Source organism: Excalfactoria chinensis, chromosome 6 (assembly GCF_039878825.1).
Source record: "Excalfactoria chinensis isolate bCotChi1 chromosome 6, bCotChi1.hap2, whole genome shotgun sequence".
NCBI classification, from domain to species: domain Eukaryota; kingdom Metazoa; phylum Chordata; class Aves; order Galliformes; family Phasianidae; genus Excalfactoria; species Excalfactoria chinensis.
In genome coordinates this window covers 11637861-11665545 of record NC_092830.1, presented here as the reverse complement: position 1 = coordinate 11665545, position 27685 = coordinate 11637861, and the positions used below count along the sequence as shown (strand labels likewise).

Sequence of the window (27685 nt, the reverse complement as noted above, 5' to 3'; positions counted from 1 at the left end):
TGGTTTTCCTGATGCTTGTGCTCTTTAGCAGCAAGAGCAAGACGGTGCCTTTAGATAATGAAGCAATACTGAATTTTGAATTCTGACTTGTTTTCCCTGGAACAGCATTAAGAAATTTGAGAGGTTTGAGTGCCAGGTGGAGATTAGAGGAAGAAAATGCAATTGAAAACAGGAAGCAGAGAGAGGCAGGCTCCGACTCACCTTCATACCATTTCTCCCCAAGTGGAGAAGGGCACTGTCAGCATTTGACCTGCCACATGGTACTTGTAGTTCTGCAGAACTGCCAAGCAAGTCTGCCTTTTTCTACAGCTGATGATTTTCTAGAGCCTTTAAAAGAAAACATGCTGGAGAGTTTAAACAGGGGAAGAGGGTGCAGGGGAACTGGGGTAAGCAATCAAGCATTCCTAACGCGTGCCTCCTGCTGCTTTGTTGGACAGTTCTCCACATGCCTGTAATTCAGCTGCCTGGAAACAGTCTCTGCTGAGCCACTGCAGGGCACCGACATATTCTCTGCCAGAGATGGGTGCAGATAGAGGAAAGCAACTGCAAACTTGCCAGGTGGGTTAATGTAGTGCTGCGTCTATAGTAATAAATAATAGCCTTGCTGTGACTCAGGAGATATTTGCTCAGGCACAGCACTGGACTGGTACGTGTCTGGCTGATGGAGAAAGAGGCAGTTTCCTTGCACACGTCTAGCCTGGCCATGAAAATGTACTTGCCTTTGTCCCCCGGGCATCCACCTCCCAAGGAGACCACCTGGTCAACTGTGAGCAGAAATAAAATTGGGGGGGGGGGGAGGAGGGGAACATTGCTGGCAGCTGTTGAAGTTGCCTGGTAAGAGGGATTGTGGCCTGTATACTCTCTCCACAAATAAATGAAAAGCAGTGCAAGAGGGGAGAGCTTCTTTCTTGTCAGGACAGCAACAACTCCTTTCTGATCATTGGGTTTGGTGAGTAGACATGCCTGGTAGTCAAAATGTTGTGATGGGGGATGTGTGGCAACCATCCTTTTAAGTCTGCACTATGACTTTTGGCAGCTAAATTATGGAGAAAAGTATCGTACCTTTATACGGTAGTGATTAAAATGGAAATACCATTTTGTTTTTCATGCCTCATTTCCAGCCAGTCATTACCAAATGCATGCATTTTTCTCCTTCTGCCCATCAGTACTGATTGTCACTCCAATTCCTATTTGAAAGATCTGGTAGAGTTTCACCATCAGCTCCGTCTACTTGCCTTTAAAATGCAAGATGTGTTTTATAACTTACTCATTTTTCGGCTTCAAGTGGTTTATAATTAATTGGAATAAAATAGACGACTGCTGTGTGTCTGTGGTGTCAATGAAACCTGCTGTGGGAGCCAGTAAGATGGGTTCATCTGCTGGAAACTTCTCTGTGCGTATCTGGCCCTGAATGTTTTCTGTGATAATTCAAGGATAATTTTATATGGGGTAAGCACACAAGAACTGTCAAGCCCCAGATGGTGCAACTGTTGCATCATAGTGCATTTAGCAAGGGTTCACGCTGTTCCTGAAAGATTCCGTAGAGAGGGGGAAAAAAATAACATTCCTGAACTGGACAGTTTTGAAGATTTTGAGCCAGGGAATGGATAACAGAATTCTGTCTGTGTTTTCCTTCTGTTCAGACAAATCAGGGGGTCTATCAGTGTTTCCAGTTTTACTTTCTGAAGCTGTCAGCTGTAAGAGGTCAGCATGCTCTGATGGGTGCTGGCATGGGTTTGTGTGCCTGTCATGGTGTTTTATCCTATCTTTAGAAAGCTATATGAATTACAAAGTCGGTGCAACTGCATCCCTGCTTATGCAAGTGACTTTTCCCTAAGCTCCCCACCCAAAACAAACTGTGCCTTTCAAAATGGTTCTGACTACAGCAGAACAGTGTGTTGGAGTCCTGTATGTCCTGTTTACACCATCAGCTTCTTCTGCTGTCTCATCTCACCGTGCCTTCTCTGCCACCCTCAGCTCCCAAGCGATCTGCCCAGCCCTTTTTATGCTGCACTGCCCCAAGGACCCAGCAGTGGGATGGGCAAGAGGCAGTGTTACCGTGGGTCTCACAGCTGCAGGGTACTGCTCGGGTGTATGTGCTGACTGGCCTGCTGGCAACTGCAAAAAGCAGCATCTTTCACTGTGAGATCCTCTGAGATGCTGCCCAGTGGGCTTTTCCAACTGGCATTTGTTTTGAGATATGGAAATGAAAAGATTGTTAAAGCAGCTGAAATGACTTAGAGGTCGATTATGTGAAATTGTAAATGTCCACTGTTCTGGTTACCACACAGTTCATAATCTTCCTGTAGCAACAGCATAATATTGTGTCTCCAGCAGAGCAGTCACGGAGGGTCTGGAGTGTTTAGTACAGGTGGAATAAATTTTGTGCTGTTTTCAAGAGCTGCTTAATTTGCATTTAGGCTGTTCTCTGACCTTCTCACACACTGAAATGGTTCTTCTTTACTGCAGTTTTCCTTGTGAAAAACAGTGTAAAAGACCTAAACACTACATATGACAAGGCAGCAACACAAATAAAAGCAAGAGACAGCAAATTCTGTTTTAAGATGACATGAGCTAGATACCAGAAGACAAGCAGTATGACCAAAACTCAGCATTTTGGTGTGAAACGGTGCTTTAAATGAGTGCTGGTTTTTCATTGGCATTGTATTTCCATGTGTCCTTAGATAAAGCTGCTGTGAAGTTTTCAGTAGCTCATGAGGATTGTGTCATAGAAGAGCTGGCTAACAGTTGCAGTTGCATTGAATTTCTTTGCTTTAGATCAAACTTTATGTTTATTTTTGAACCCTACAGTTCTCCTCTGATCTCGAGCATCAAGGATCTGTGGTTTGCAAGCAACTCTTCAGCTGGCATCAGCAAAGCTGCCTTCCCCAGAGTTTGTTTCTAACCCAGAGCCACTGCAGCCTCTCCAGCTGGACCAGACCCAGGGCAGGCAGCATGGCAGGGCTGCCCACACTGCATCCCCACCACGGCCTCTCTGTGGGGTGTGTGCTATGGCTGTGACGGCTCTTTCCCACCAAGAAAGGCTTTCTTTCCTATCTGACTGCATGCTATGAGACTCGTGAAACTGAGCTTTCAGGATCAGCAGAACAGGCTGCTTGTAGTTTTGCAGCAAAACTCTAACTGAACCATGAAGCCTCAGTTAATCATTTTTTCTTGCTGCTATTGTTTGTGTTTTGTTTTTCCACTGCTGCTGACAGTGTGCTTACCACAGCTACCTCTGCCCTCTCCCACAGGGAAACTTGTTTCCAATGCTTCTATTTAAAATAATAATAATAAGTTTTCTAAGGAAGAAGAGGAAGTTTTTATAACTTCCCTTTCATGTTTCTTGTTGTACACTTTTCCTCTCTTTTCAAGACATCAGCAGACCTCAGAAGCAGCCCTTCTGGAGCTGGAGGTCACACTGCAGTGAAAAGAGTACAAAACCAACCCCTAGTGCTCCCCCAGCCTCCTTGCACCACCCAGGCCAAGGCACTGTCTTTTCTCACAAGCCTTCCCAGGGTCAGCGGGGTGTTAGGAAACTAAGACTTTTGGTTTTAATTGACATGCAGCCCTTGAAGTCAGGGTGGCTGCTCAGAGTGCATTGCACTCAGACAGCAGAAGCCTTACAGGAATTCACTTTGATCAGAACAAGGGTCCGGACTGAAATAAGTTTCTTTTGCCGTGTCTGTGGCCCTTCTGCTCTTCATACAACAACAGCGGAGCAAGAAATCATCCCTTTGAACTGTGTTACTTTGTATGAAAGGAAAATTCTGACCAGGCCTCAGGTTTCCTTACTGTGTCTGCAGTGAGGGTTGTGGGACCACCTCTGCAGCATGCCTCGTGTGCCCTCTAGCTGCTGCAGCCTGTCTGGTGAGCTGAAATATCTCAGTTTTAGGTAAACCTCGCTTACTGCATTTTGGTTTTGGAGCCGGCAGGCAGGTTTTGAAAACAAATTCTTGGACAATTGCAGTTAATGGTGCAGTAGAGGGCAAGTGGCTGATTGCAGTCACTGCTGCCTTGTCTTCACTGCTACTGCTGTGATGATCCAATACAAAAAACTTGTGCTTGCTGCTTAGGAAGGGAATTTGTTGCTTTAAAAGGTATGTGCTTAGAGTTTATGTGTTCAGCTGAAGCAGGGGGAAGCAATACGTCAGCTGTGACACATCATATGAAATATAGAGATATGAGGGGTTAGAAATGCTCTGTGTGGCAGGGAGCAATGGATTAGGGGTTTTGGACTCAGGGTTTTTGTTTCTGTGTGGACAGCAAACAGCTACCAGCCTGCAGGCACTGTTAGCTGGGGAGCTGCTGGCTCTGACTGCTTTGTGCTTTTGTCTGTCCCAATGGAGATGCAGGGCACCAAAATACCACTGTAATCTCTCAGATATAAGCACTGGATAGCCACACTGCTGTGACAGATATGACTAGTCACACCATGGGGTATTACAGGACCAGTGCATTTTGTTGTCTTTTTTTAATCAGTCTTTTTGTGTGATTCCTTTTCTTGGAGGTAAACATCCAAGAGCTGTATTTGTTTGCCCTGCTCCAGGGCCATCTGTTCTTGCAGCCAGTACTGTGTCTCTGCAGTTCATCCGATGCAGTCTGTGAGGATGGGAGTGAACCCTCTCACTGCTACTTCTGGTTGCAGAGCTGCAGTCTCACCCATCTCAGTTGCCCTTTCACATTTGTGCTTGAAAGTGAGGCACAGAATGACTGTCAGCTGCAGGCAGGACATGTGCTGCTTGGCACTACCAGCCAAGGCTATGACACTACCAACCTGCCTACTGCCTGAAGGAGCAAAAGCTTTGAAGAAGCTTAGCTGTGAAGTTGGTCATTTCATAGAGCAGCAGTGCTGGAGGTGTGCAGGCAGGTTTAGGGCCTCTCAGACAGCTGTGGTGATGGGCCCAGGTGGAGTTTGTCAGTGGTGATGAGATGCTGCTCAGCTGGCTGGACACCAGGAGGTGGCAATGGTGGGGTTCCCTCTCTCACTGTTCTGGGGAAGGCTGCACTGCTGGAAAAATGACATCAGCCCCTTGTTCAGCCCATGTACAGAGCATGAGAGGGGTCTCTGGGGCGATGGCTTTGTGAGCAGTCCAGGATGGCACAAAGGGCAAGAGGGAGCTGAAATGGTGTGGGGCTGTAATCTACTCAACTGTTTCCCCTGCAGATGTCTTCTGAGTTTTTCCCTTCACAAAGACATGGAGAAAGGGCCCATGTCCTTCACTGTCCCAAAGCATGTTCAAGGCCTGCTTTTCTAGTGCTGGAGCAAAGCCTAGCTGTTACTGCCTGCTAGCTCCTATACAACATCTGCCTGGCAGGAGGAGAAGGCAATAGCAGCACTGTGCTTGCATACTCCTCTCTTCCATCCCAGTGTCCTGACAGAAAATAACAGGAGGGACTTTGAACAAAAGGAAATGTGACACACCTTGTTCCAAGCAGCCACCTTGTCACAGCTGCTGTATGCAGAACCGGCTGTGCCCTCACACCCTGCACTGGGACACTGACACCAAATGGACTTTGGGGGAGCTGTGGAATAGCATGTGCACTGTGGAGCAAAGAGATTAAATGCCCATTGGGGTGACTAAATCTGCTAGCCTCTCCTGTTGCAAAGCAAGGTAAATGTGTGATTCTCCAAATGCTGAAAAACCCAGATTTGGAGCATGCCGAGACAGCAATGAGAATATTGAACCCTGCTTACCACAGATTTGGCCTTGTCCTTGCCACACCTGGGTGTAATGGTGGTAGTGGATATGCCCTAATGTGAAAGCTGGGTCCTCACCTGTGTGTCCTGTTGTTTCACTCCAGCTGGGCTGGAAAACCTCTGATCATAGGGCAAGAAAGCCTTAAATGAAGCATTTCCAGAGAGCAACACTGGATTTTGTGTAAGTGAGCTAAAAATCTGTATGATTTTAAAGTGATATTCCCTCTACTAAGGAAGAGGGACATTCCTTCTGTGCTAAACCACTAATCTTGTGTTCTGATGGAGTAATTCCTTTCTGTAGCACCCTACAAAGGAAGTTCCTTTATCTATCGTTTTGTGTGTTCTGTTGTTTGTTTTCTGCGTACCTGATAACCAAATTGATGGAATTTCTGTTAAGAATCTATCCCAGTTACTTTTAATTGCAACATCACCTGCTTTCTTTCAGCTTATTTCATAAGATTGAATTTATATCTGAAGGAGTTACAATAGAGTATGTTGGTCTTAACAGCATCTGTTTAGTCTTTATTTCAAAGATTGGATGGATCCTTGCTCATATGCTTACCAAAATGTTTGTGCAGGTGTTGTATAAATGTATATCTATAATATGCATATGCTGTGGGCCACCTCAGAATATTTTACTGCTGCTGGCAGACAGAGAGGACAGCAGGAAATAGGAATATTTGCAAATTTGCTTTGGAAAAGCTGCTCAAAACTAAATATCAAACACATGGCTTATGGGCTTTCAGGAAGCTGTGCCGTTGTGTGTTAGGTGCCATGGAGACATCTCTTGATGGTAATACATCCGTGAACTTTTGCAATATGACCCTGGAGGGAAGCGTTGGCCACAAAGAATTCTCCTCTGCTAGGAGTTAACTTCTACCTGGGACACGCTCGGGGCGAAACTGCTGATGAAGATGATACTTAGCAATTATGCTGTGATAAGTTGATTACAGAGGAACAGCCCGATGGATGCAGCTTGTCTTGGCTGCACTGCACAGATTTATAATGGGAAGAAAGGTGATGGTATCTTCTGAGCAGCACAGCTGAAATACTGCTATTCTCCTGCAGGCTAATATGGGAGCAAGTGCCTCCCTTTCAGTTTGTGTAAGTGGACTTACGTCTGGTTTTGTGAGTCTCTCTCATGTCTTCTCTTGTTCCCTGAAAATGATTCTCTTCTTTTCTCAACCCAGCTGTTGTATCTGAAGAGGGAGGCATTTGGAGTAAAATATCATTGATATTTTTAAAATAGAGACTTTAACACCTCACACCTTATGCAGAAAAAAAGTGTACAGTATGTTAATTTTTCTATGCTTTTTCATCTCATTATTTCTGCAGTGATCATTAACTCTTTAGCATTAACATCATGTTCTAACCTTGCTTATTATGTACTGAAAGAGCAGAATAAGGTTTAGTTTTTTCAGCGTTTGTGTGCATTTGCCATGGCAACAGAGCTGAACAGAGCCAAGTCAACAGTGCCACAAGCCAGAACTTGAAGGTGTGCATTTTATAAGCTGCTTTTTCTGTAGCAGTTCAGCCACAAATCTGCATGAAAGTCTTTCCTTTTTCCTTCTGTCAACACAGTAATAACAACATTTAAGAAGGTGTTGCGATGGCACCATTAAAAATAAGTAGACTCCCCCTTTAAAATGAAATGTGGGTGCTTGTTTGAATCTTCCTGATGCAGAACTGATACCAGCATGTAAGTCTGGATGTTCTGGGTTTAGAATTCTGCTTTCGCTGTGCTATGTAAAACATTTAATAAATGAGTCCTTTCCTGTGTGATTAAGCATAGCCTGCATGACAGAAAAATGAGAACAAGATGCAGCTTAGTGGATAATGTCACATCCTGACAAGGATCATCAAGTTCCAACCCCTCCGTCACAGACAGGACCACTGACCTCCACATTTAATTCTAGACCAGGCTGCCCAGATCCCCATACAACCTGGCCTTGAACACCTCTGTGGACTTCATAAGGCAAAACTCAGGGGGATGGAAATGAGGAGGGAAGGAGAGTAAGGGAGTGGGGGAATTTTCCTCTTTGCTAGGGCTGATACTGGTTGATTCCTGCTTGTATTTTTTCTGTGAAATTCAGAGATCAGTCTGCAGACAGAGAAGTGTGCTGACAGCAGGTGTCTGTGGTGAACTGTGGGTTTGGTTGGGTACTGCGACAAACACCATGTGCTTTCTCCTCAGGTGTGTGTGGCTGAGAGAGTGTCAGTGTGTGTTCTGAGAATATGGGTTTCCATTAGCTAGAGTTTCTTCAAAGTTGCATGTTTGGATTTGATATACTGAATGTAGGGGTTAAGTTTGCATTGCTTAGGAGCAAGAGAACAGGAGGGAGTGGAACAGCTGGTGCTGGAGGCTCCTGGCTTTGTGTGTTTTGGTAGCTGAGGTAATGCTGCGTCTGCATTACACAGAAACCCAGTTTCCAAAGCAGAAGGTTTGATTGTCAGGGAAGCTGGTGTGGTCATGGCAATGCTCAGGAGTGTTCTGACATAAACAACATGTGTCGCTTTCAGGGCTTCAGGTTAAGCTTGTGACTTGTGGCCACCTGGATTTGAATACAGAAGCAATGGGAGGCTCATGGAGCTCAGAATGGCTGCTGTTGTGCCATGCTGTGCTTCTCATCAGCCGGTTGTGGTGAAGGCCCTGCTGCTAGGACCTCCAGGAGACCTACAGCCACTGCTCATAGCCCTCTGGGTTTTAAGCCTCCTTGGCTGGACCTCTTGCTGGGCTGTAGCATTAGTTTGTGTCTATGTGCAGTTATAGGCATGTCTTGGTGTGAAAACCACAGCAAGCATTAGCTGAGTATCTGGCTCCATGGGGCTGAGCAGCTCCATGCTGCTGCTCTCTAGGGCTCCTCAAACACCACCTGTATCTGGATTTTTATGGTTAATGTGTTTACGGGAATCTCTGTCCGAGGTCAGATGGTCCAGTTTTGGAAACAGTAGATCTGTTACCTGCATTTGAAAACATGAGAGCTAGTAAAAAACCCCCATCAAATTAACAAAAAGTCTTTAAGCTGTGAGCTGCTGTCAGAGCAGGCTACTTTCATGACTTTTGTGCATTATAAAATAGGCCTTTTGGTAGATAAAACTGTTTTCAAACACCTGGGGTCTGTTACCCTGTGGTTCCAACAGTGCTGCTGAGTGGCTCAGCTGTGCCCTGTGGGCAGGGCCACTGGAACCTCCCAAAGGTTTTTTATATTGCAGCTAGCAGTGTGCAAAAAGAAAAGTGAACAAACTGGCAAGCAGCAGTGGGAACCCTTTGCCTGGGTGGTGCTGTGGCTGCTGCTTTAATTCCCATGATTTATTTTTTTATTCCCTCCCCACCTCCATCTTGGTGAACAGTCTGGGTGAACTGATAAAGCTGTGCCCTGCACCAGTCAGCCTTCTTCCTTGCTGCAAGGAACTGGTTCAGCAGCACCTCCCTGTCCTAGATAGAGAGAAAGGGGAAAAAAAAAACAAGTTCAAGGTGACAGGCTGAGACTGTGCCAAGTGAAAGGCCAGGCTCCGTGATCACACACCTTGTGTTCTGAAGGTTTGGGAGGCTGTTAATGTCTGACTTTTGGTCATGATCTGGACAGGACCCATCTCAGCTCTAAAGAAGGAAGATATTAACAATCTAGAATGTTAGGAAGGTGCAGTGGAGGTAAAACTTGTGCAAAGAGCCTCTAGTGCGAGTTGGTGCAGTTTCATCTTGAGCACTATGTGCTGCAGTGTCAGAGGGATATGAGACTATTAGAAAGCTTCCAAAGGAGGGCTGTGAAGATTAAGGATCTGTAAGGCAAGATGCATGAAGAGCGACTGAGTCTGTCTGTTTGCTCAGCCCAGGGTATAAGAGCTGAGGGAAGAAATCATGACAGCTGCTGTTCCTCAAAGGGAGCAGAGGGGTAGTGCTGCTCCCTTGTGACAGAAACAGGACCTGAGGTGAGGGAATGGCATGAAGCTGTGACAGAAGAGAAAAAGGTTGAATATCAGGGAGAAGTTTTACACAAGAGGCTGATGAGCATGGAAAAGGATTCCAGACATGATCAGGGCCCCAGGCTGCCAGTGATCATCAGAGATCAAGGGGCTTTTGGATGACACCCTCAGAAATGGAGCATGATTTCAGATGGTCTTTTGTGGGTCCCTTCCAGCTCTGTATATTCTATTCTCATTCTAATGAGCACAATAATTGTAACTAAAATGTTAGACTCTTCAACCTTAAATTGGTGAAAATTAACTACTCCTTCTATCTTGCCTGTTTTTATTCCCCAGAGATCATTATCTTCTATTCAAGTCAGGCACATGACAAGTAAAGTCTCACCAGATCCACAGTTCAGCAGGGAAAGTAGAACATTCGGTGTTCCTCTAGAAGTTCTCACAAAGAATGCAACACAGTGTGGAGTCCCCTTTCTTGTCACACAGATGGTGGAGTATCTAGAAGTATTTGGTAAGTCCACATTTTGCTTTCTCTGCTCTCTGAAAACTGCTATTTTTTTCTGTAAACTGTACATTTAAGCTGTAAATACTCAGCGCTTTTGTCATCTATTTTTATTATTCTGTTTTTTAGAAGAACTTTTTAAGGTGCAGTTCACACCACACAGGTATGATATACAACTATTGTATACTGCTTCATATTTCTTCTTGAGCAGGTCTGCAGCGTGTTGGTATATTTCGAATCAGTGGCTCAGTGAATAAAATCAAGGAGCTGAAGCAGAAGTACAATCAGGGAGAAAATGTAGACCTCATTAATCATGGAGACGTTGATTCTGTGGCCAGCCTTCTGAAACTGTTTCTAAATGAGCTGCCAGTGGCTGTTCTTCCAGACAACATCTGTACTGGCATGCTAAAAACTTTCCAAGGTACAGAGTGGTCACTTCTAAACTTCCTTCTCTGAAATGCTCAGTGCATTACTACTTGCTGAGATGCCATTTTTGAATCTAATCACCATAGTATTACATTTATATTTCTACTGCCTCGCATCTCTCTTTCCAAAGCTAAATCTTCTTTATTTCACGTTTCCTCGCGCAGCAGCCGTTTTATTCCATGTTCTGATTTAGTACTTTTTACCAGTTTTCTTACTGTCTAGCAGCACCAAGTGGCATGGAATGGTGTGAAGTATTTCAATTGCAAAGCCAGAAGGAGTTGCTTACAGCAGTGCTGTCTAGTTCCCTTTTCACATTGATAGTTCTTAATAGTGTACAATCAAATACAACTCTACCATGGATGATAGCAAATGCTTTCAGGCAATTACAACAAGTGCTTCCCAGTGATAACTAATTCAAGCATTTCTGTACAAATAAGTGTGTTTTACTGCACGTTGCTCTTGTTCAAACTTCATCTGCTGAATTCCAAGTTATGTAAATGCTTATAAAAAAGAAAACAAACAAGAATCCAACTAAAAATGATGACAAAAAGAAGTACACAAAATCACTTTCATCAACTCCAAAAGACTGTGCTGAAAGACCTTTTGGTTTCTGCAGATTCTTGCAGTCACCTTGCTTTGACTAGCCTGAATAATCTTGCTGTTCTTTCTTTTCTCCTCCTCCATTCCAACCCCTTTTCATTAATGTGTTGAGCAACATTGGTCTTAATCTTTATGGAATGTATTTTCTAGGGTTAGAATTGCCCTAAAGGATGTGATTTGCTGTTCACAATATTGAAGCTACACAGATGCATCCTGGAGATCTGTGGCAAATTTGAGCATCAGCTGCCAGTTGCTGAGCAGCATCGCCATTTCAGTTCTAATACCAGGAGACTTTATCACACTAATTCTGAATTGCTGATCAAACAGAGATGATTTTTGCCTTGTAACACTCCTTTGAAGAATGAGAATCAATGAAACGCTAAGCATCCACAACTTAGTTTTTCTGAGCGTCTCTTGTGTAACTGCAGTTGTGTTTTTATAGAGCAAAAATATTTTGAGATGGAGAGCTATGAATTAGTCAGGAAACTGAGGTGATTTGGGGCTGAAGGGGTACAGTTTCTTACACCTCTTAATGAGAGGCAAATGTGCAAGATCTCTGGGGAAAATCAAGGCCAATAATCTTATAATGTCCTTAAAGGTAGCCTTAAGTGTTCATATACATTATTACTGCCTGTTACCAGCTCTACCAAAAAAAAGCAGCAAGTACTGGCTTCTTCTGCCCTAGCAGGAAAAATAGCATGAAGAGCGCTTATAAAACTTGTAATCTGGAAAATCTATGAAAATAGTTATCAAAACTTAGTGTAGAAATGTGTCATTTGGAATACATACTAAGAGTAAAGAATATATTTCAGTGTCTCTGGTGAGATTGTTTGTTACCAGGAATATCTGTGTAATAACCTCTTTATTTTTAAATACAGAGCACAGAATTGACACAACAGAATGCATAAAGAATCTGAGACAGTTAATTAGCTGCCTTCCCAAAGCACATCAAAACCTTCTCCAGTTCCTGTCTGCCTTCCTGTTAAAGGTAGCAACATACAGTGCAGTGAATTGCATGACTCTGGAAAATTTGGCCATTGTGTTTGGACCTGCTCTTTTCAAGTAAGTACTCTGTGTCTATTCACCCATTTTAAACAGTGCTACGTGATCACACTAGAAAATGAAGCTTTTTGTAGTAACAGTATCTCCAATAGGAAGTGCAGCATTTTGAAAGTTAAATGTCTATGCAGAATATTATGGGCTAGTGTAACATCAGCAAAGGGAGCCTCTCCAAGATGCAAAAGTAATTCATTGTATCCTTTGCAGAGAGAGTTTTGGATATATCGGTGCCACTAAAATGCAAGCAGTAGGTGCTGAAGCTGCATTTGGAATAGTAGAGGCCAGACACTTAACTGGATGCTAAAAAAGAAAGGTAGGAGAGCATATGTCAGGCCAGTCAAGGTGGTGAGAAGCAGCGGCCTGGAATGGTCTGACAGTACTGGGTTTTCCAGAGAAACAGAAATATCAGCACATCATCCTATCCTTCACATTGATGCAGGAAAGTGATGAAGTGTTTATACTTGTCTCAAAGTTTGTACACCTTTGTTTCAGTGGGTCAATGTCTGTTTCTCTGCTCTGTGAGTTTATAAACTGTGTAACAGTTCATAGCCCTTGCAGGTGACGTTAATAAAAGGAACTTTAAAAAAACAGCTGGATAGACTTATCTAGGAGAGTGTACTGTGACAAGGCTTATAGCATTCACTCTTATGAAAGCAGGCTTCACCATGGAGGATATTCAACTGTGGAACAAAGCAGTTGTACAGCAAAACCCCTTAAGACCTGTGTACTGAAAGTAGTTAATAAGTGTAGGCAAATGAGTTTTGCTCCCAGTGTCTGGGTTAGTTGCACGATACTTACAGTAGGTAAAAAAAGGTTGATGCTAAAAAACCTTCATCAAAAATCCAGACCTCACCCCCACGCTAACTCAACAAGGATTGCACTGACTGTCACACTTGTGTCTTAAGGCACCTTTACCATCCCACTGAGCTTATGTGCACGTACATGTAATAATGCCTTATTACTCTCTTCCCAAATTCTTTGAATGTATGCCCACTGATTTCTGTATCTCTGCAGAAGAACTAAGCAGGTTCCCTTTTTAAGTGATGAGCCCCTCCAGTTTTTAAGCATCCTAGTCTATTCTGGGAGTTTCTCAAGCCAGTTCCAAGCATGCCCATTTGTTTGGGTTTTTGGTTTTTTTTAGAGTTCACTTAGTGCTAAACTAAATGTTTGTGGCAGTGATCTGTGTGAGAAGCCTTAGAAATGATCAGCTTCGAGCTTCCCTGCCAGAGTGATTTGTCAAGACAGCACAGCTACCGTAAATAGAAGTATATCTGCCCAATGAATGTGAATGTGAATGTTTTTATAGTCATTCTGATCTCGCCAGCTCTGGGAGAGGGAAACCAGTAGGTCATTTTCTTTTTTGTGAAGTGTGTAACTGCTGCTGTCCTTGAGAACAACCTTCTAGAATTATGAAAAAATCACCTTTCTGGTAATTGGGTGGGGAGTAGAGCCTTGCAGCTGGAGTTTTCTTTCAGTAAGATTGCTGGACTGCTTCCCACTGAGTGGCCCGAGGCCTCCAAGATTCAGAATAAACTGCTGCGTTTCCCTGTACAAGATGAATTTCTAGGTAGTCAAGCATGGTACGGGGAATAAAGCCATGCATTTCCATTATGTCTCTCAGAGCAAGACTTTACACAATTAGCTGCAACATTGTTAAACATTTGGCACCCAAGATTAACAGGAAAGTAAGACACATTGAGTACTCCTTGCCATAGTTTGAGTAGAGTTCTGCTTCAGATAGTAGTAGAAAATATGATTTTAAATCTAATCTACAGAAACGTATACCCCATGCTATTGTTGGAAATAACTTTCTGCATGTAACGCTAACTACAGTTGTAACGTTAATTCATTTCATGTGTTCACTGTTCTTCACGCATACTGGTACTCTGCATTTCTGGTACAGTTATGTCTTCCTGCTTTTACTTTGGGTTGTTTATTAAACCATTCTGCTTTAATTTTTATTCTGTTGATGTTCAAGCATAAATTCAATCTCTGATTATTATCTGTCTCAATATATTGACAATTTTATTGTTGAGACCTCTCACATTCATAGATCACTGTAGCAATTGGGCAGATCGGTATGATGGGGGGACGGATAAGATAGAAAAGTGCTATAAGGCAGGGGAAAACAATTGCTTACCCATATCAGAAGATTCCAGATCTGCAGGGGGAAAGCTCCACCAAGGAGGGATCTCCAGGAACAAACCCTTTCCCACTGGCAGTCAGACCTTATATGAAGTCTAAGAGAGGTGCAGTCAGGATCCACCCATTCCAGCCATACAGCTGAATTATTTTCACCTGTGCTCTCAGGGTGGCCTGAGTCCTTTGCCCAAGTACTCAATCAGTGTTTCAGGTCAGGACTCAGCAGATCCCATATGCTTTGCTAAGGTGTCAGAGTTTGGTATTTCCACAGTTGGACCGTGGAGTAGCTGTGGACGTTGGGACACAAAATTGGAACATAAAACTTGTTGCTAATTATTCCTTACTAAACTAAACTGCGTATACTGAACAGTTATTAAGTACGTTAATCTCGACATAGAAATTATATGCTTTAGCACAAGTGTTACTTTGGAAGTCTAGTTACAGGATCACAGAGAACTTATTACCTTTAATTTTAAAGGCTAAAAAAAGTCACCATATGAAAACTGGGTATTAAATGTCACTTCTCTGTTTTTAATCTGTTGCAACCCTTTACCTTAACCCTGCATATTTTGAATATTTGACTGAAAATATCTTCATACTGGAATTGTTCTGCTACTATATTAGTGGCACATACACTTCTTGTGCCTGTTCTGTGTGATAGGACCAAAAGTGTCAATAAAAAAGTAGGTATATATCAGAAAAAAACTATAACGGAGTAAAATGCTCTAATTTTACTTTAGTCTTCATAAACCAGCTTTGATCTCCTTTTCCTGTGGCACTGTTCTCTTAGATTTTTACCCTGGCACGTGTTTCTTGCTTTTTGAAATTTCAGTGTTAACATCTGCATGATGCTGCTGTCATGTCCTCACCTCCTTGTAGGTGAGGGAGCCAAAAACATAGCTCATAGGTCAAGAGTTATGCTGGTTACTCCCTAGATTTTCTTTGCTGGGACCCACTGGAGAATTCTTATTGCTCATCCTCTGAACTATTCACTTCTATTGCTATTCATGCTTCTTGTGAGCTGCTTCACGCCCTGTTTGCCTGCACAAGTGCTGAGAGAATACTCCTTTTCTTTTATCAGAGATTTGACCTATGTTACATAGATTTTTTGTGTGCACTTTGCTATGCCTTGTCTTGGTAAAGAGATTTCTGCTAACTGCAGTTAGCAGTTCTTGGATGCGTGCATAAGGGTGCTAGCCAACTATCTGTTTGCATCTACTCACTTTGACTCATTCTTTCTGTAAATTTACAGCAAGTCTTACAAATAAGCTTCTGCCAGCAAGGAACCTTGGCAGGTCTCCTGAACAAAACCAAGGCAAAGCGTGTATGAATTTTCTAGCTTGTGCTTTGTGGCAAAGCAACTTTAAAAGGCTTAGGTTTTCTCAAGGAAAACACTAGTTGATTCCTGATGATCAAGTTCTATTTCTTATTTTTAGTGTTTTGGGTTTTTTTGTTGTTGGATTTGTACTACAAAAGAGTTTTTGAGGTGAAGTGCAGAATGTACTTCAGTAGCTATGCCCTTCCTAAGAACGTATTCCTGGCCAGTGTGGTGTGAACGCAGCTTCTCTATTGTCAGCCTGATGATTGGTTTCTGCTAGAAGCAGAAGTGTCTGAAGTGGCAGGAAGTGCTTGTTTTGCAGAACTAATTGAAACTGAATGTGGAATGTGGCTGCAGAGAAAGCTAAAAATGTTCTTTCTATATTTGGAATCCTCATGTGTTGCCACCTGTGAATATCTGCAGATGTCTGATATTTGGAGTCAGCTGTAGCATCACATTCTGAGTATAGCTTTGGTTTGTCTGATGCTGACTTGAGAATGGAGCACTCAGAAGTACTATGTGAACGTGAGCCCCACTAAATATGGAGAGAGCTGTTTGTCTTTGGACGGCTTGTGGAGTATTCCATGCTAATGGAGAAAAGAGTTTGGTTGGGGTTCCTGTGTGCTCTGCTAACCAGCCTTAAAAAGATTTTTCTTTTTGCTTTGCTTTGTCATGTGAGAAATGGACAAGTTTTGAGAAAAAGAGGAATCCAAGAGGGAGAATTGTTAGCCAGTCCTGAAGGAAGAAGTGATGATCGAGGTGGTTTGTCCAGTACATCTAAGTTATATCTGCCTATAACTCTGCTTAATACATTCTCCTTTAAAAGGAGCCCAAACTCTTACAGAAACAACTGTAGATTTACAAAAATTATATGTGAATGAAACTGCTTGAACTGGACCCTGTGCATATATTTGTACTTCAAAATTGCAAATGAATAGCAAAGGTACTAATTTGGCAAGCGGAAGACTGGTGTGTGTATTTCTCTTCCTTAGTCTCCTTAGTTTATGAATTTCTTGTTTAAATATTAATATCATGCTGTGTAGAATTGAGTTGTTGCAGCATAAACAGGGAAGTTGGATCGGGCAACAAATTTATATGTAATGTTCCCCAAGCCTCCAGATAGCTCACTATGGGAATACGCAGTCCCTTAAGGGAATGAGATTACAATGTCACATAATGAATCCCCAGATTTAAATTAAATGATTCCAATTTAGTTTACTTGCATGGATAGAACAAGTTTAACTACTGCTTGTTTAATAATAACAAAAAAATCCATTATGGACAATCTGTTATTGGGAGCACCTGGAAATTCTGCTTCATGTGACCAAAGTCTATGAAATCACAAATTATTCTATTATTCTATTGAAACACTATATTAGAATTATTATTTCCCCCCCCCCCCCCCCCCCACACACACACACACAGGCTGTTCTTTTAATATTTAAGTCATCAAAATTCACCTTCAGAAGCTGAAACAGCAAAACAGCTCTTTCAGCCCTTGTACCTTTGAGTAGTGGCAGATTTTTGTGGCTTCTTTTTTTGTCCTCTTCATCCTTGATATTATGAACTTCACAGCTGAGAAACTGTCAGGCTCTAGCTATCTTGTTCTGCTGCGTCAAAGATTTGATGTGATGTGAGTAGTTGTAGCACACTGAGACTCCGTCACTGTGAGCTTTGCGGTATCGTGACCCCCACCAGATGAAGATGACTCCTGTCCCAGCAATCATGTATTAGGAAGGGGGCTGGAACACTTGTTTTATCCAACTGTCTAACAGGCTGCACTCTGAATTGTTCGGGGCATTAGGGGTGCTCCGTTCATGACTTATCATTAGACCCTGATCTCAGAGCTCTGAAACTTTATCTATCTGTTCTGCCCTTAGGATTCCTGTCAGTCCATTGGCTTGTGAAGAACAAAGACTTTACAATGGCCTCCTGCTGTATTTGCTTCAGCACTATGAGATGCTTTTTGTCGATGTGAACCCTTGTTTCTCAGCAAGACAAGCAGACGGCCTCCAGGTAAGAAAGTTACATGAACTGATTCAGCAAGGAATCAGAAGTGCTTCACTGAGTTGTAAGCTACGAGTGGAAAGAAATTACTTTATATGTAGTTTAAGTACTGACCACAGCTACTTGCCGGTACTATAAGTATTCAGCATAAGCTAGAGGGGAACCAGAAGTTAAAATTCTGATTTTTGAAAAAAAATACTGATGTAATTGTATAAGAACAGAGACAAGAATAGAGTTCCAACTTCTTCCATGTTAAATATCTCAATGCAGAACTTCATTAGATTAAAGCCACTGATTTTTTTCTCTACTGAAACTCTTTATATTGTGTTGCTGTATGTTGGTGATTCAGGGGAGCAAATACGGAAGGGTGAAAGCCATTTCATCTTTCCATATGTTGCTGAATTTGTCTCAGATTCTCTTTGGGTGACATGTTCTTCTTTGAAAGAATGCTAGCGCTTGAATTTCTTGTTAGCCTCATTGATCAAAAATCTCCTGGTGGAAGAACCTTGATAGACTAATGTTGCTCTAGGGAGAGGGTCAATGTAAGTTTTGTTTTCAGTTTGTGATGTTATGTGTCATTACCGCTTAATTAGAAATTGGTTTTTATTAGGAAATGACTTGAGGGGCATGTAGTAGTAAGGCCCGCGGTCTCAGACTACATCCTGAAGTTACCACGCATCCTTGCAGGTCACTCCTAGATGATTGGAAGGGTAACAGATCATGTAGAGTATTATTGAATAGATTTAACTTGTATGTAATTGAAGCTCGTGACTCTCATGTTTTTGACTCCTTTCTTTCTGGCTTCTTTCTTAATTGTCTGTGTTAAGGAAAAATCGGCAGACTTCTATAATGCTAAGTCATGATTCATATGCAGAGCATGTTCTGCAAGGAGAATACTGAGACTGTCGTTCTTGGAAAACCTCTCCATATTTAAAAACAAAAAAATCCTGAAAAATTCTGTATAATCGTAAGTACAGAGAACAGAAGACACAAGTGCAAGGATGTTTATGAAATGATTCCAGATCTAAAACCCTAGTCAATTCATGCAGACAGCATCGAAGCACACACTTCTACCTTCCACTATACTCTCCTATGTCAACTCTCCTTTGAGAATCCCTGGAACACGTACTCAAATGAGTGTGCAAGATCATCCAACTGTATCTGCTTCTGCTCACAGTAACTATGTGTTCTTACAGTAGCAAGAGGAAATTGGAAAGGTATTGGAAAAGCCAAGAGACTTGGCATTCTATTTCAATGACTTTGTTTTAGAAGGAGCTTCACTCCCTGTATTTCTGCAAAATGTCACAGTCTGTCTGGGCTTGTGGTGATGTGGGAAAGAATTTTTCTGGAAAAATCCTTTCAAGTTCCTTAATAAAAGCCCAGACGAAGCATAGCCGTGAGGCACACTCCTGCTCTGAGGTAAGCTTATGAAAGAAATCCCATCTGTGGTGAGGAGGGAATTCAGAATTCTGTGGTTGATCTTCTTTTTGTAATTTCTGGCAGGAAATCCAGCATATTGGATAGGTACCCTCCATCTTTCATAATATATTGCTGAATTGCTGAAAGTCCACTAAACGAGAAACATCAAAGTTAGGTTTACAAAGTAAACATATTCAATGTGCATGAACCAGTTCCAGCAAAGCAAGCAAAAAGTGAAATGGCAAATGTGGCTCAGATCCCTTGTTGCTTCCTGGAAATGAAACTTGCTTTTATTGGCTGTTTCTCTTGAAGCAACTTGAAGCAATTACACTGGTGTTTGCATTTTCAGCTATTTAATATGAGGGATCTTTTTATTGTTGTTGGGATGTGCTTTTTGTAGAAGATTACACCATAGAAGCTAATTGAATTATAAATCAAACTTTTCCAGTAGTGATTTGTCATGCTCTTTGTCATCATCGTTTTCAAATCTTATGTTCTGTATTAAGAAATGACTGGACTTTTATTTTATTTTTTATCAAGTTCTAGAGTGCTTTTTCCTATCTCTGTACTGAAGCATGATAGATAAATCCTTCCTGAATTAAGCAAACAGAAGCACAACTTTTGGGGTGTGTGCATACCACTGCATCCCGTCCTTCAGTCAGAAGAAAAGCTAACGCCCTGAGGAAATAACTGTCATTTCTTGTTTTCTCTTCTTCCCATGTCCTTTATGTATGCTTCTCTTTTTATCAGCAAGGCTGCAGAGACTCTGTAGTTATTCTCTGCAATAGTGGAGCCCTACTGAAAAGGGATTGCAGAGCCAGTGGCTGGGAGAGGGGAGCTAAACACTATTGCATCCCTTCAGAAAGACCGCAGACACCTCAGAATGGATTTCTGAAACTGTACAGTGTGGTTTGAGTTGGTCGGCCTACTGCACCTAAATATTTTATGGAGACTTCATCTATTTGAATTATGGTTTTATTGAGATGGCTCTTTGTGGCTTAGGGAGTTTTGTTAGTGTCAGGTTTTCAGCATTCTTCAAAGAGGGGAGTGTTTCCACATCAACCGATTTGTTTAAAAAAGAAAGAAAGAAAAAATTGGTGCTTCACTTTCATTTGAAGTTGCCGTAAAAAAGGATTTGCAGTCTGATGAATGGACTGTCCTCAATTTAAGCAGCAATTTAAATGATGTTTTCCTTTGCTAATCTCATGATAATGCTTTTGAAATTAGTTGAAACCTTTCAAAAATGAAGCAAATGTGATCTTATGATATATGAAACTCAGGCTTCCAGGTTAGACTAAAGGGTCCAGTCAGTGTAATTTTTCATGGGTAGACTCTCATAGTCCTGATTCATATTTGTGGGTTTAGCATTATTTCCTAACTTTAAACTGGTACAGATCCGGATTGTTTTCTTTCACATATCTTTGCTTTGCAAAGATAACTTTTAGTTGAGTTTAGACATGAGCATAACGAGTCCTGCGTGTAGCACTTGAACTGCCAAGAGATTTGTCAGTGCTTCTGTAGGCTTTGCTGTTATGTTATGGAAAGGTTTCTTTGTATTACTTCCCATTCCACACACACACAAAAAAGTATTTTTCCTGACCTTTGTAAATTCTTTAAAAGCATGGGCTCGTTAAACATTAAGTTTTAAGTTTGTGTTTGGGAGCCATCCAAACCAGAAGACTGGATTAAAAATGCCGCACATTGAGAATCAGAGCTGGACTTGGATCTCCACAAAGATTATGGGTAATATATTGTGAAAATGTATTTTTTTCTTCTTCTTCTGGATAAACAGAGAAGAATAATTTACTGACTGCAGACATAAGGATTTGATAAAGAGCACCATATTAGGCAGTTGTGACTTTAAAAGCCTAACAAACTGGAGGTGGCTGGAATATTCATTACTCATTCTAGGTTTTCAACAGCAAAGCCTTTCCATTGATGGGTGAAGAGCACAAGGGATGTGGTCTGGTGATGTGTGATGTTATTTCTGAGCTGTGTCTGAGGTCTTCAGCAGGCCTGCCTTTATGCTGGAGGTCTGTAACTCTGAAATGACAAATATGCCTGATCTGTTTTTAGCAAATGATGAGATCCACTGATCCAGTCAATGTGACACATTTAATGTTTGCTCCAGCATTGTTGGGACTTTCTCCTGCCTTACTGTATGAATGCTGTCACACTTAAATCCTTCCTATGAATCTGTGGATTTTGCCACTACCTCCCTGCTCCCTGTGACATCTAGACAATGTTACTTGTATTTTCCTTTGGCTGATGAAAGTTGTGCTTGGAAAGAATAGGGGAGGCAGGAGGCGTGCTCTGTAAGCTTTGAAGCACACTCTCAGCTGTGTTTTACTTCACGAAGTGACTTGAACATGAAGAGGGAACCTGGTTAAATTGATGTCCTACGATTCTTTAATGAAATGAGTAATTCAGAAATAGTGCTCAAGTGATTGCACAAGCTGATGACGCTGATCACCATCAGCCATTCAGTGATGGCATAAAAAATGTGAGTGGGAAAGATCTTTCTAAAATTGATTGATGACAGATGCCTTTACCAGATTGGAAAAACACTGTGAGGCGATACGCTGTACAGAAACAAACTAAGCAGTAGTGGAGACTCACTTTTGTTACTTCTCAGTCTGTGAATGCCTGTTTTCAGTTTTGCTGTGAGCAGAGCAGCTTGAAAGCTCCTACCACAGCCAGACTCGCAGGTCGTATGTTGATTACAGATTGAGGAGTGTTATTTGCAGTTCACAAAGGGGAGAAGTGTCTGATGTGTTTAGAGTGGCAGGTGGTTGTGTTGCTTATTAAGGCCAGCTACAACAGAGGGGAGAGAGTCATAATTAATCTAGTGTACATGTTAGGATAACACTAAGTTCTACCTTCAGAGGATCTATGTGGCCTTCATCTGACGTTTTTTACACCTCAGTGGAAGACTTGTGGCTCTGAGATCCATCTCAAGTTTGCAGCAACGTTCTCTTCCACTTGGTGTCAGCATTGTTCTCCCTTGGCTCCTGAGCTGTATTTGATTTGAACATGACCCTCTAACGTGTCCTGAGCATCTATCTTAAAAGTATTAAATTTCTATTTTTATAACATGTCAGCAGACCATCCTGTTCCTTCCTCAGATAATTACCAATGTCAGAGAAGCATGAAGGAAGGGTACGAACTCACCTCCAAACCGCTGTGAAACGCAACCCTTTTTGATTTTATGTTCACGAAGCCTTCTTAAACTCAGCAAGACCATTGATAAAGTCTGTTATTGCTTTTGTGATCATTTTCTTTGGTGAACATGAGCAACTTGATTTGTTCCATATAGGCTGATGATCGGGATGCTCTGAGAAAACATCCGGAGTGAAGTCTTTGATAGGAAACTCCTGCCTTGGGACATTAGAAGTATTCCTATTGAAAGACTTGTGATATGCAAGCATCAAAACATTTCGCTCTTTTACTTGTCTTGCTATTATTATATGCTATTATTATAGCCACTGACATTTCTTTAAAACTCTTTGTGGCTTTTCAGTTTATATTATGTTAGGGTTGGGAAAGGGAGATGTTTTCAGAGAAGCAGGCAAGAAATGTAAAATAAAAACATTAAAATATCTGCTGTTAGGAAAGAAGAAAAAAGGTCCTGTTTCTCATTTTTCTGTAGTTTTCATAGGGAAGTTGGGCTTTCTGCTATGCAGCATTCAATTTAATAACTGTTTTCTGATTGCAGTGGCTCCCTCCCATCCGCCCTGAATTCTTAGACCTCTGTTTTCTTCTGTAATGAGTTTTTCGTCTACCCTAGCAAGTATGCAGACATGCTGAAGTACTTAACATCAGTTTGCCAGAAGAATATGCCAGCACTTATCACGGTTGAAAGAAGAAAAGCTTGGCTGAATCTTGTAAGTGTATCAGTGTGTTATGGCCTAGTGCAGTTTCACTCTCTCCCAGCTTATTTGGATTTTTGTTGTAGAGCAGTCTCTGTGGTATTTAATTTCTTTGCATCAAGTGAAAATAGGAATGTGTATTCATGAGTCAGCATTGCTGTTAAATAGTTTCCAGAGCTATCAAACTAAATACTGGGGACCTTTTTATTTTGCTATGAAAAAGAAAAGGGGTGAAATGTGCTTACAAGGATGTGATGATGTGGAATACTGATGATCACAAAACCATGACAGACACAAATGCAGCTGAGCTTAAAATATAAAAAAAAAAACAGATGAAGTGTTTGGCTCAGATACGTGCTGCTCCCGTTTCCCAGGGGTCAAGGCTAGAAAAATTCAGTTTGAGTTGACCGGATTCACTGATAGATCTTCATTTTCTTGGAGAAAAAAATGGAAAAGATGTATGGAAAAAGGTGAGAGAAAAAGGAAAAAAGTAGTGACTAGCTGTAGGAATGTTAGAGAAAACTGGACGTTTCAGAAAGTTATGGTAAGAACAAACACATCATCTCCTTATGTGCTTTTTTGCTAGATGCATTTCTAGTCATTTCTGAGGCCTTCTTTTAATTTAAACAAACATTACTGCAGTTTGGCTTTGCCCGTGTGAGTTGACTTGCACGGCTATGACAATTTAGACACTTGAAGCCAAGGTTCTGTCAACAACCTTTTTTCTGACCTTTGAATTTTCACCTTCCAGCCCCTTAAATTTGGTGTAGCTCTGTTCCCATGGGGCCTCAGATGAGCATACCTTTCCTTACTGGATAGAGTCCTTAATACTGTATGCCTTACACTGTTCTCACAAGTGGCAAGACTGTGCTGTGGGATGACTGTGTTAAAGGGTGCTGCTCAGTAATGCATGTTTTTTGTAAACTGTAGGAGACCAGGGAAATACTTGATGAGAGGCTGCTGCAGCACGAGGCAGCATTGCTTCCAGTACGTGACTGGAGCTTCGTCTGGGAGTTGTTGGTGTGGCTGGCTGCACACAAAAGCAGAGTTAGGAGCTCAGGTTTCAATTGCTTTCGGAGAGCCCTCTGCCAGCATCCTTGTTTTGGGAGCTCATGGATTTGCCTCTTCGTCATGGAACCAGGCCAAGCCAGGATGAACTGTGACAGAGCTGAGCTACGGAAGTTAAGTATTGGGGGTACAAGTAGAGGAGAACGAATGATATCCTAGATTCTTTAGGATTTTTGTGTATTATTTTTTTCCCATCGTTATACGCTGGAATTAAGAGATCTAGTACTATTACGAAAATAAACAGATAACTAAAATAAAAATGGGGAATAAAAGAAAAAGGAACCCGCAGTGATAGTTTTAGGATCTTCAAAAAGTTGTGCCAAAGATCAGAGGAACAAGGGAAGAAACTATGATTTTAGAACTTTCTTTTATATGATTTAAGTTGTTAGCTTTTAAATGCTTTTTTATGTTTATTTTTTCAAATCACAGGATTATGCGGATGGCTTTCACAGAGTCGCAGAATATCCTAAGTTGGAAGGAGATCAAATCCAACTCGTGATGCTAGGAGCTACCTGATCTTTTTGACCATTCTATACAAGAGGGCTATGCCGCAATACTAAACAGTCAGCTGAGTTTGGTTATATGCAGCACACTGTAACTCAAAGCTATAGAATGCTTCTAAAAATGTTTGCCTTTTGCATATTTTCACGAGGAAAGTATAGCAAGCAAACTGCCACTTAATTGCAAGGAATTATGGATAGATGAACAAAGTATTTCCTTGGCTGCTTTACTTTTCTTTCAGCTCTTCCTTTCATGTCTTTGAAGTTTCATCTAAGCAAATTCTTAGCTATTTTGCTAATCATATGTCATGGTTTTGCAATTTTGTAATTATATTTTGTAATTATATTCCATAACTCTTTCTATGCTTAAACAGAATGGTGGCTGGGTTGTAGGGGGAAGAGAAAGATAAAACTGTGTTTGAGATTAATATTAAATGGACTATAGAACAATGCACACAAGCTGTATGTGCATCATTATCTTTTGCAATCAATAGTCACAGACCGTGTAAGAAGTTGAGCAACTCATGAAAGCTGCTGCTGACGGAACAGCAAGCTGGTATGTTCTAGATAATCAGTGAGCTCTGTGTTCCTTTCTTTTTGTCTGCCCTGAGTCATTTGTGTGTTATAGAGAAAACATTCTTCTATTCTTGTAAGCTGTAGAATAAAAATACCTCTAGCAAATTTGCAGTTGCAGGAGGGTTTGTAGGCTAAAAGAAAATTTCTGTCTGGATATGTGTGCAGTGAGTAACAGGCAGCAGCACTGCTGACTTCTTTTTTCCCTTGTTGCTTATTCCTTATACGGATTTGGTAGCAATGTTGCTGTGGCTTCTAACCAGAGAGAGCACAGGCAGATGAAATCTAAGTCTAGATCCATGTCAGTGTCAGTCTTGTAAAAATTTGCTTCTAATATATGTAGCAAAACCAGGCCTATGAAATTGTCCCTCTTTATGAAGTTAAGATAAAAGAAAAAAATATCAAATCTTTACGTGCAGAAGAGCACAGCAGGTTTTTTTTTTGGTATTGTTACAAAGCTGTCTCTTTTGGGAAGCTTGGCATTTCTGCAGGCACTCTGGAAAAGGAAAGAAACTCTTCAAAATAGGATATGGTAATTTGCAGTTGAAGGGCTGCTGCTGTCCCTGTGTGCTCCTCAGTATGGTTCTCATATTAACTGAGAGGAAGAAAAAAAAGCTGTAGTGGAAAAGAGAAGAATTACTTCCTTCTTTGGTATCAACTCATTAATAATTTAATTGAAGTTGGGAGTTGTGTCCTCAGCTCACCCTTCTGCAGCTTTTCCATTCATAGCAAAATAATAGTTCTAGACACTGCTACATGATCCTTATATATACACAGGTCACTCCCATTTATCTCAGTGGAAATTACAACGGATACAAAGAACACAATAACATTGTTTGAAACAGAAAATTGTCAGCTGCAAAGCACTCTTTTTCAGCGCAATCACCACCAGAAGCTATGAATTTTCACCAGCTACGAACAAGAGCCTGCATGCCATACGCCTACAAATCTGCACCAGTAGATGTGACCCGCTGTCACCACTGCTGAAATGCAGCACCCACAGCCTCTCTGTGCTCACATCCACTGCTTGGTCTTCAGAAATGCTGTTGCTGAAAAACACTAATACTTAAGCTCCTTCTTTACTACAGGCCTATCTTGCTTCAGTTCTGAAAACATCGAGTACCGACTGCAAGCTTGAAAAGGAGCTGGACATAAGTGATGCTCCCTAGAATCTTTTCAAAGCCTCTTGTACTGTAACATTTCTGTTTCTTTGAAATCACAAGACCACAAATCTGTTTCCTGGTTTCTAGTTTTTGGTGGATTATATTTCTGGGAATTGCCAAACTATTTGCATTGAGGTTTTTTTGTTTGTTCTTAGAAGCTGTAAGTGCTGTGTTTAGTTTCATTCTGTTTTAATTCCCTTGGTAGCATAGAAGGTTTGTGTTTTATGTTTGTATTAATAACGTATTGCTTGAGAACGCTATTCCTTGAATAGTTCTGGAGAACAAAGTACCAATGAAAATGCTACATGCTATAATGCTGTTGTTATACACAATGTATACTATGATTTCATTATATGCTAATTATGCTATTTCTTTTACAGTATAGTTCCCCTAAGGCCAGTGAAATCACATAGTTCAGAACTATTGGGACATGTTAAGCAGTCTGAAGGTTCTGAATGAGTAGGCCAGCTTCTGAAAGTCATTGTCATGGGAGACCTATTGGAAAACCATGTGGGGAAAACTGCTGGCAGCTGCTAATGTCTAAGAAATGGGCTATATAATACGTGTGATGGAGTTAAAAGAGTCCAAGGAGAGCATTTTGTAATCATAGGGAAGGAAACTGCCCCTAGGAATACTGAGGAGCTGAAGGTAGGATTGCTGCTTGCGGCATACTAGCATGCAGCACTGATCTGTGACAATAACTCAGTCACTTAAATATTGGCAAGAATGCTGATGGCTGTGGTAATCTAAGCACAGCATAAAGGTAGCAGAAGTATAGGAATTTTGAGACAGCAAATAATGTCTGCATCCTGCTGAGCAGGATCAGGCTGGATGCTTTTCCACTTTTCATAATCACAGCAGAGAAAGCAATTGCTTTGCTACTTACACACATAGTAGTTTTGTATTACACCTTCAATTAGTTTGGTTTTGATAACCTATTAAACTTTACTAGCAGATACAGTTAAAAGGAACTTCAAGGCATGTTTTCACAGGTTCATGTTCTCAAAACCTGAGGAAATAATTTCCCTGCTCCTGATCTTCTGCACAGGAACTCTTGCACGTGGGATAGCAGATTGAGTTTGCCCAGGTTTAATGAACCCAAACCCCAGAGACGCAGGTCAATCATTGTTTCTGACGCTGTGCTTCTGATTTACTCTGTTATCTAATTCAATGTGTTCTGTTGTGACAATGCTGATCCTAAAGCAAATTATGAGCTTGAAAGTACTGTAATTTAAAGTTAAGGTTGAGATAGTGGATATATTTCTGTTGCAGATACAGTGTTCAAAGCTAATAGGCTTGGTTTGTTCTTTACTTTTTCTTTCTTTCTTTTTTCCTACCTGCTACAGTAAGATAATTCAGCAAAAACTTTTAATTAGCTCTTATATTTTGCTCTAACACTGCTGTTGTCTATGGG

The 27685-nt window shown here is 41.4% G+C and overlaps 1 protein-coding gene across 8 annotated transcripts; it reads left to right on the top strand.

Moving 5' to 3' along the window:
• The first annotated feature begins 478 nt into the window (after positions 1-478).
• On the top strand, positions 479-27467 carry LOC140254393 (protein FAM13A-like). 8 transcript variants are annotated; one of them, XM_072340852.1, is made up of 9 exons: positions 479-558; positions 9962-10136; positions 10339-10548; positions 12032-12215; positions 17553-17688; positions 18507-19098; positions 22814-22982; positions 24465-25091; positions 25886-27467. In XM_072340852.1, exons 1-6 carry the CDS (start codon positions 520-522, stop codon positions 18540-18542), a joined length of 780 nt encoding a protein of 259 aa, XP_072196953.1. In that variant the 5' UTR covers positions 479-519; the 3' UTR covers positions 18543-19098; positions 22814-22982; positions 24465-25091; positions 25886-27467. The 8 variants fall into 8 exon arrangements, with proteins under 8 accessions (XP_072196953.1, XP_072196954.1, XP_072196952.1 ...); XM_072340853.1 differs by having other exon boundaries at positions 24465-25109; XM_072340851.1 differs by adding an exon at positions 22025-22168 and having other exon boundaries at positions 24465-27467.
• The last annotated feature ends 218 nt before the right edge of the window (positions 27468-27685 follow it).

Coding starts and splice junctions, on each gene's coding strand:
- LOC140254393 (XM_072340852.1), top strand. CDS start 520: ATGGGTGCAGATAGAGGAAAGCAACTGCAAACTTGCCAG. Junction 559..9,961: donor AGCAACTGCAAACTTGCCAG/GTGGGTTAATGT, acceptor TTTATTCCCCAG/AGATCATTATCTTCTATTCA. Junction 10,549..12,031: donor CATGCTAAAAACTTTCCAAG/GTACAGAGTGGT, acceptor TTTTAAATACAG/AGCACAGAATTGACACAACA.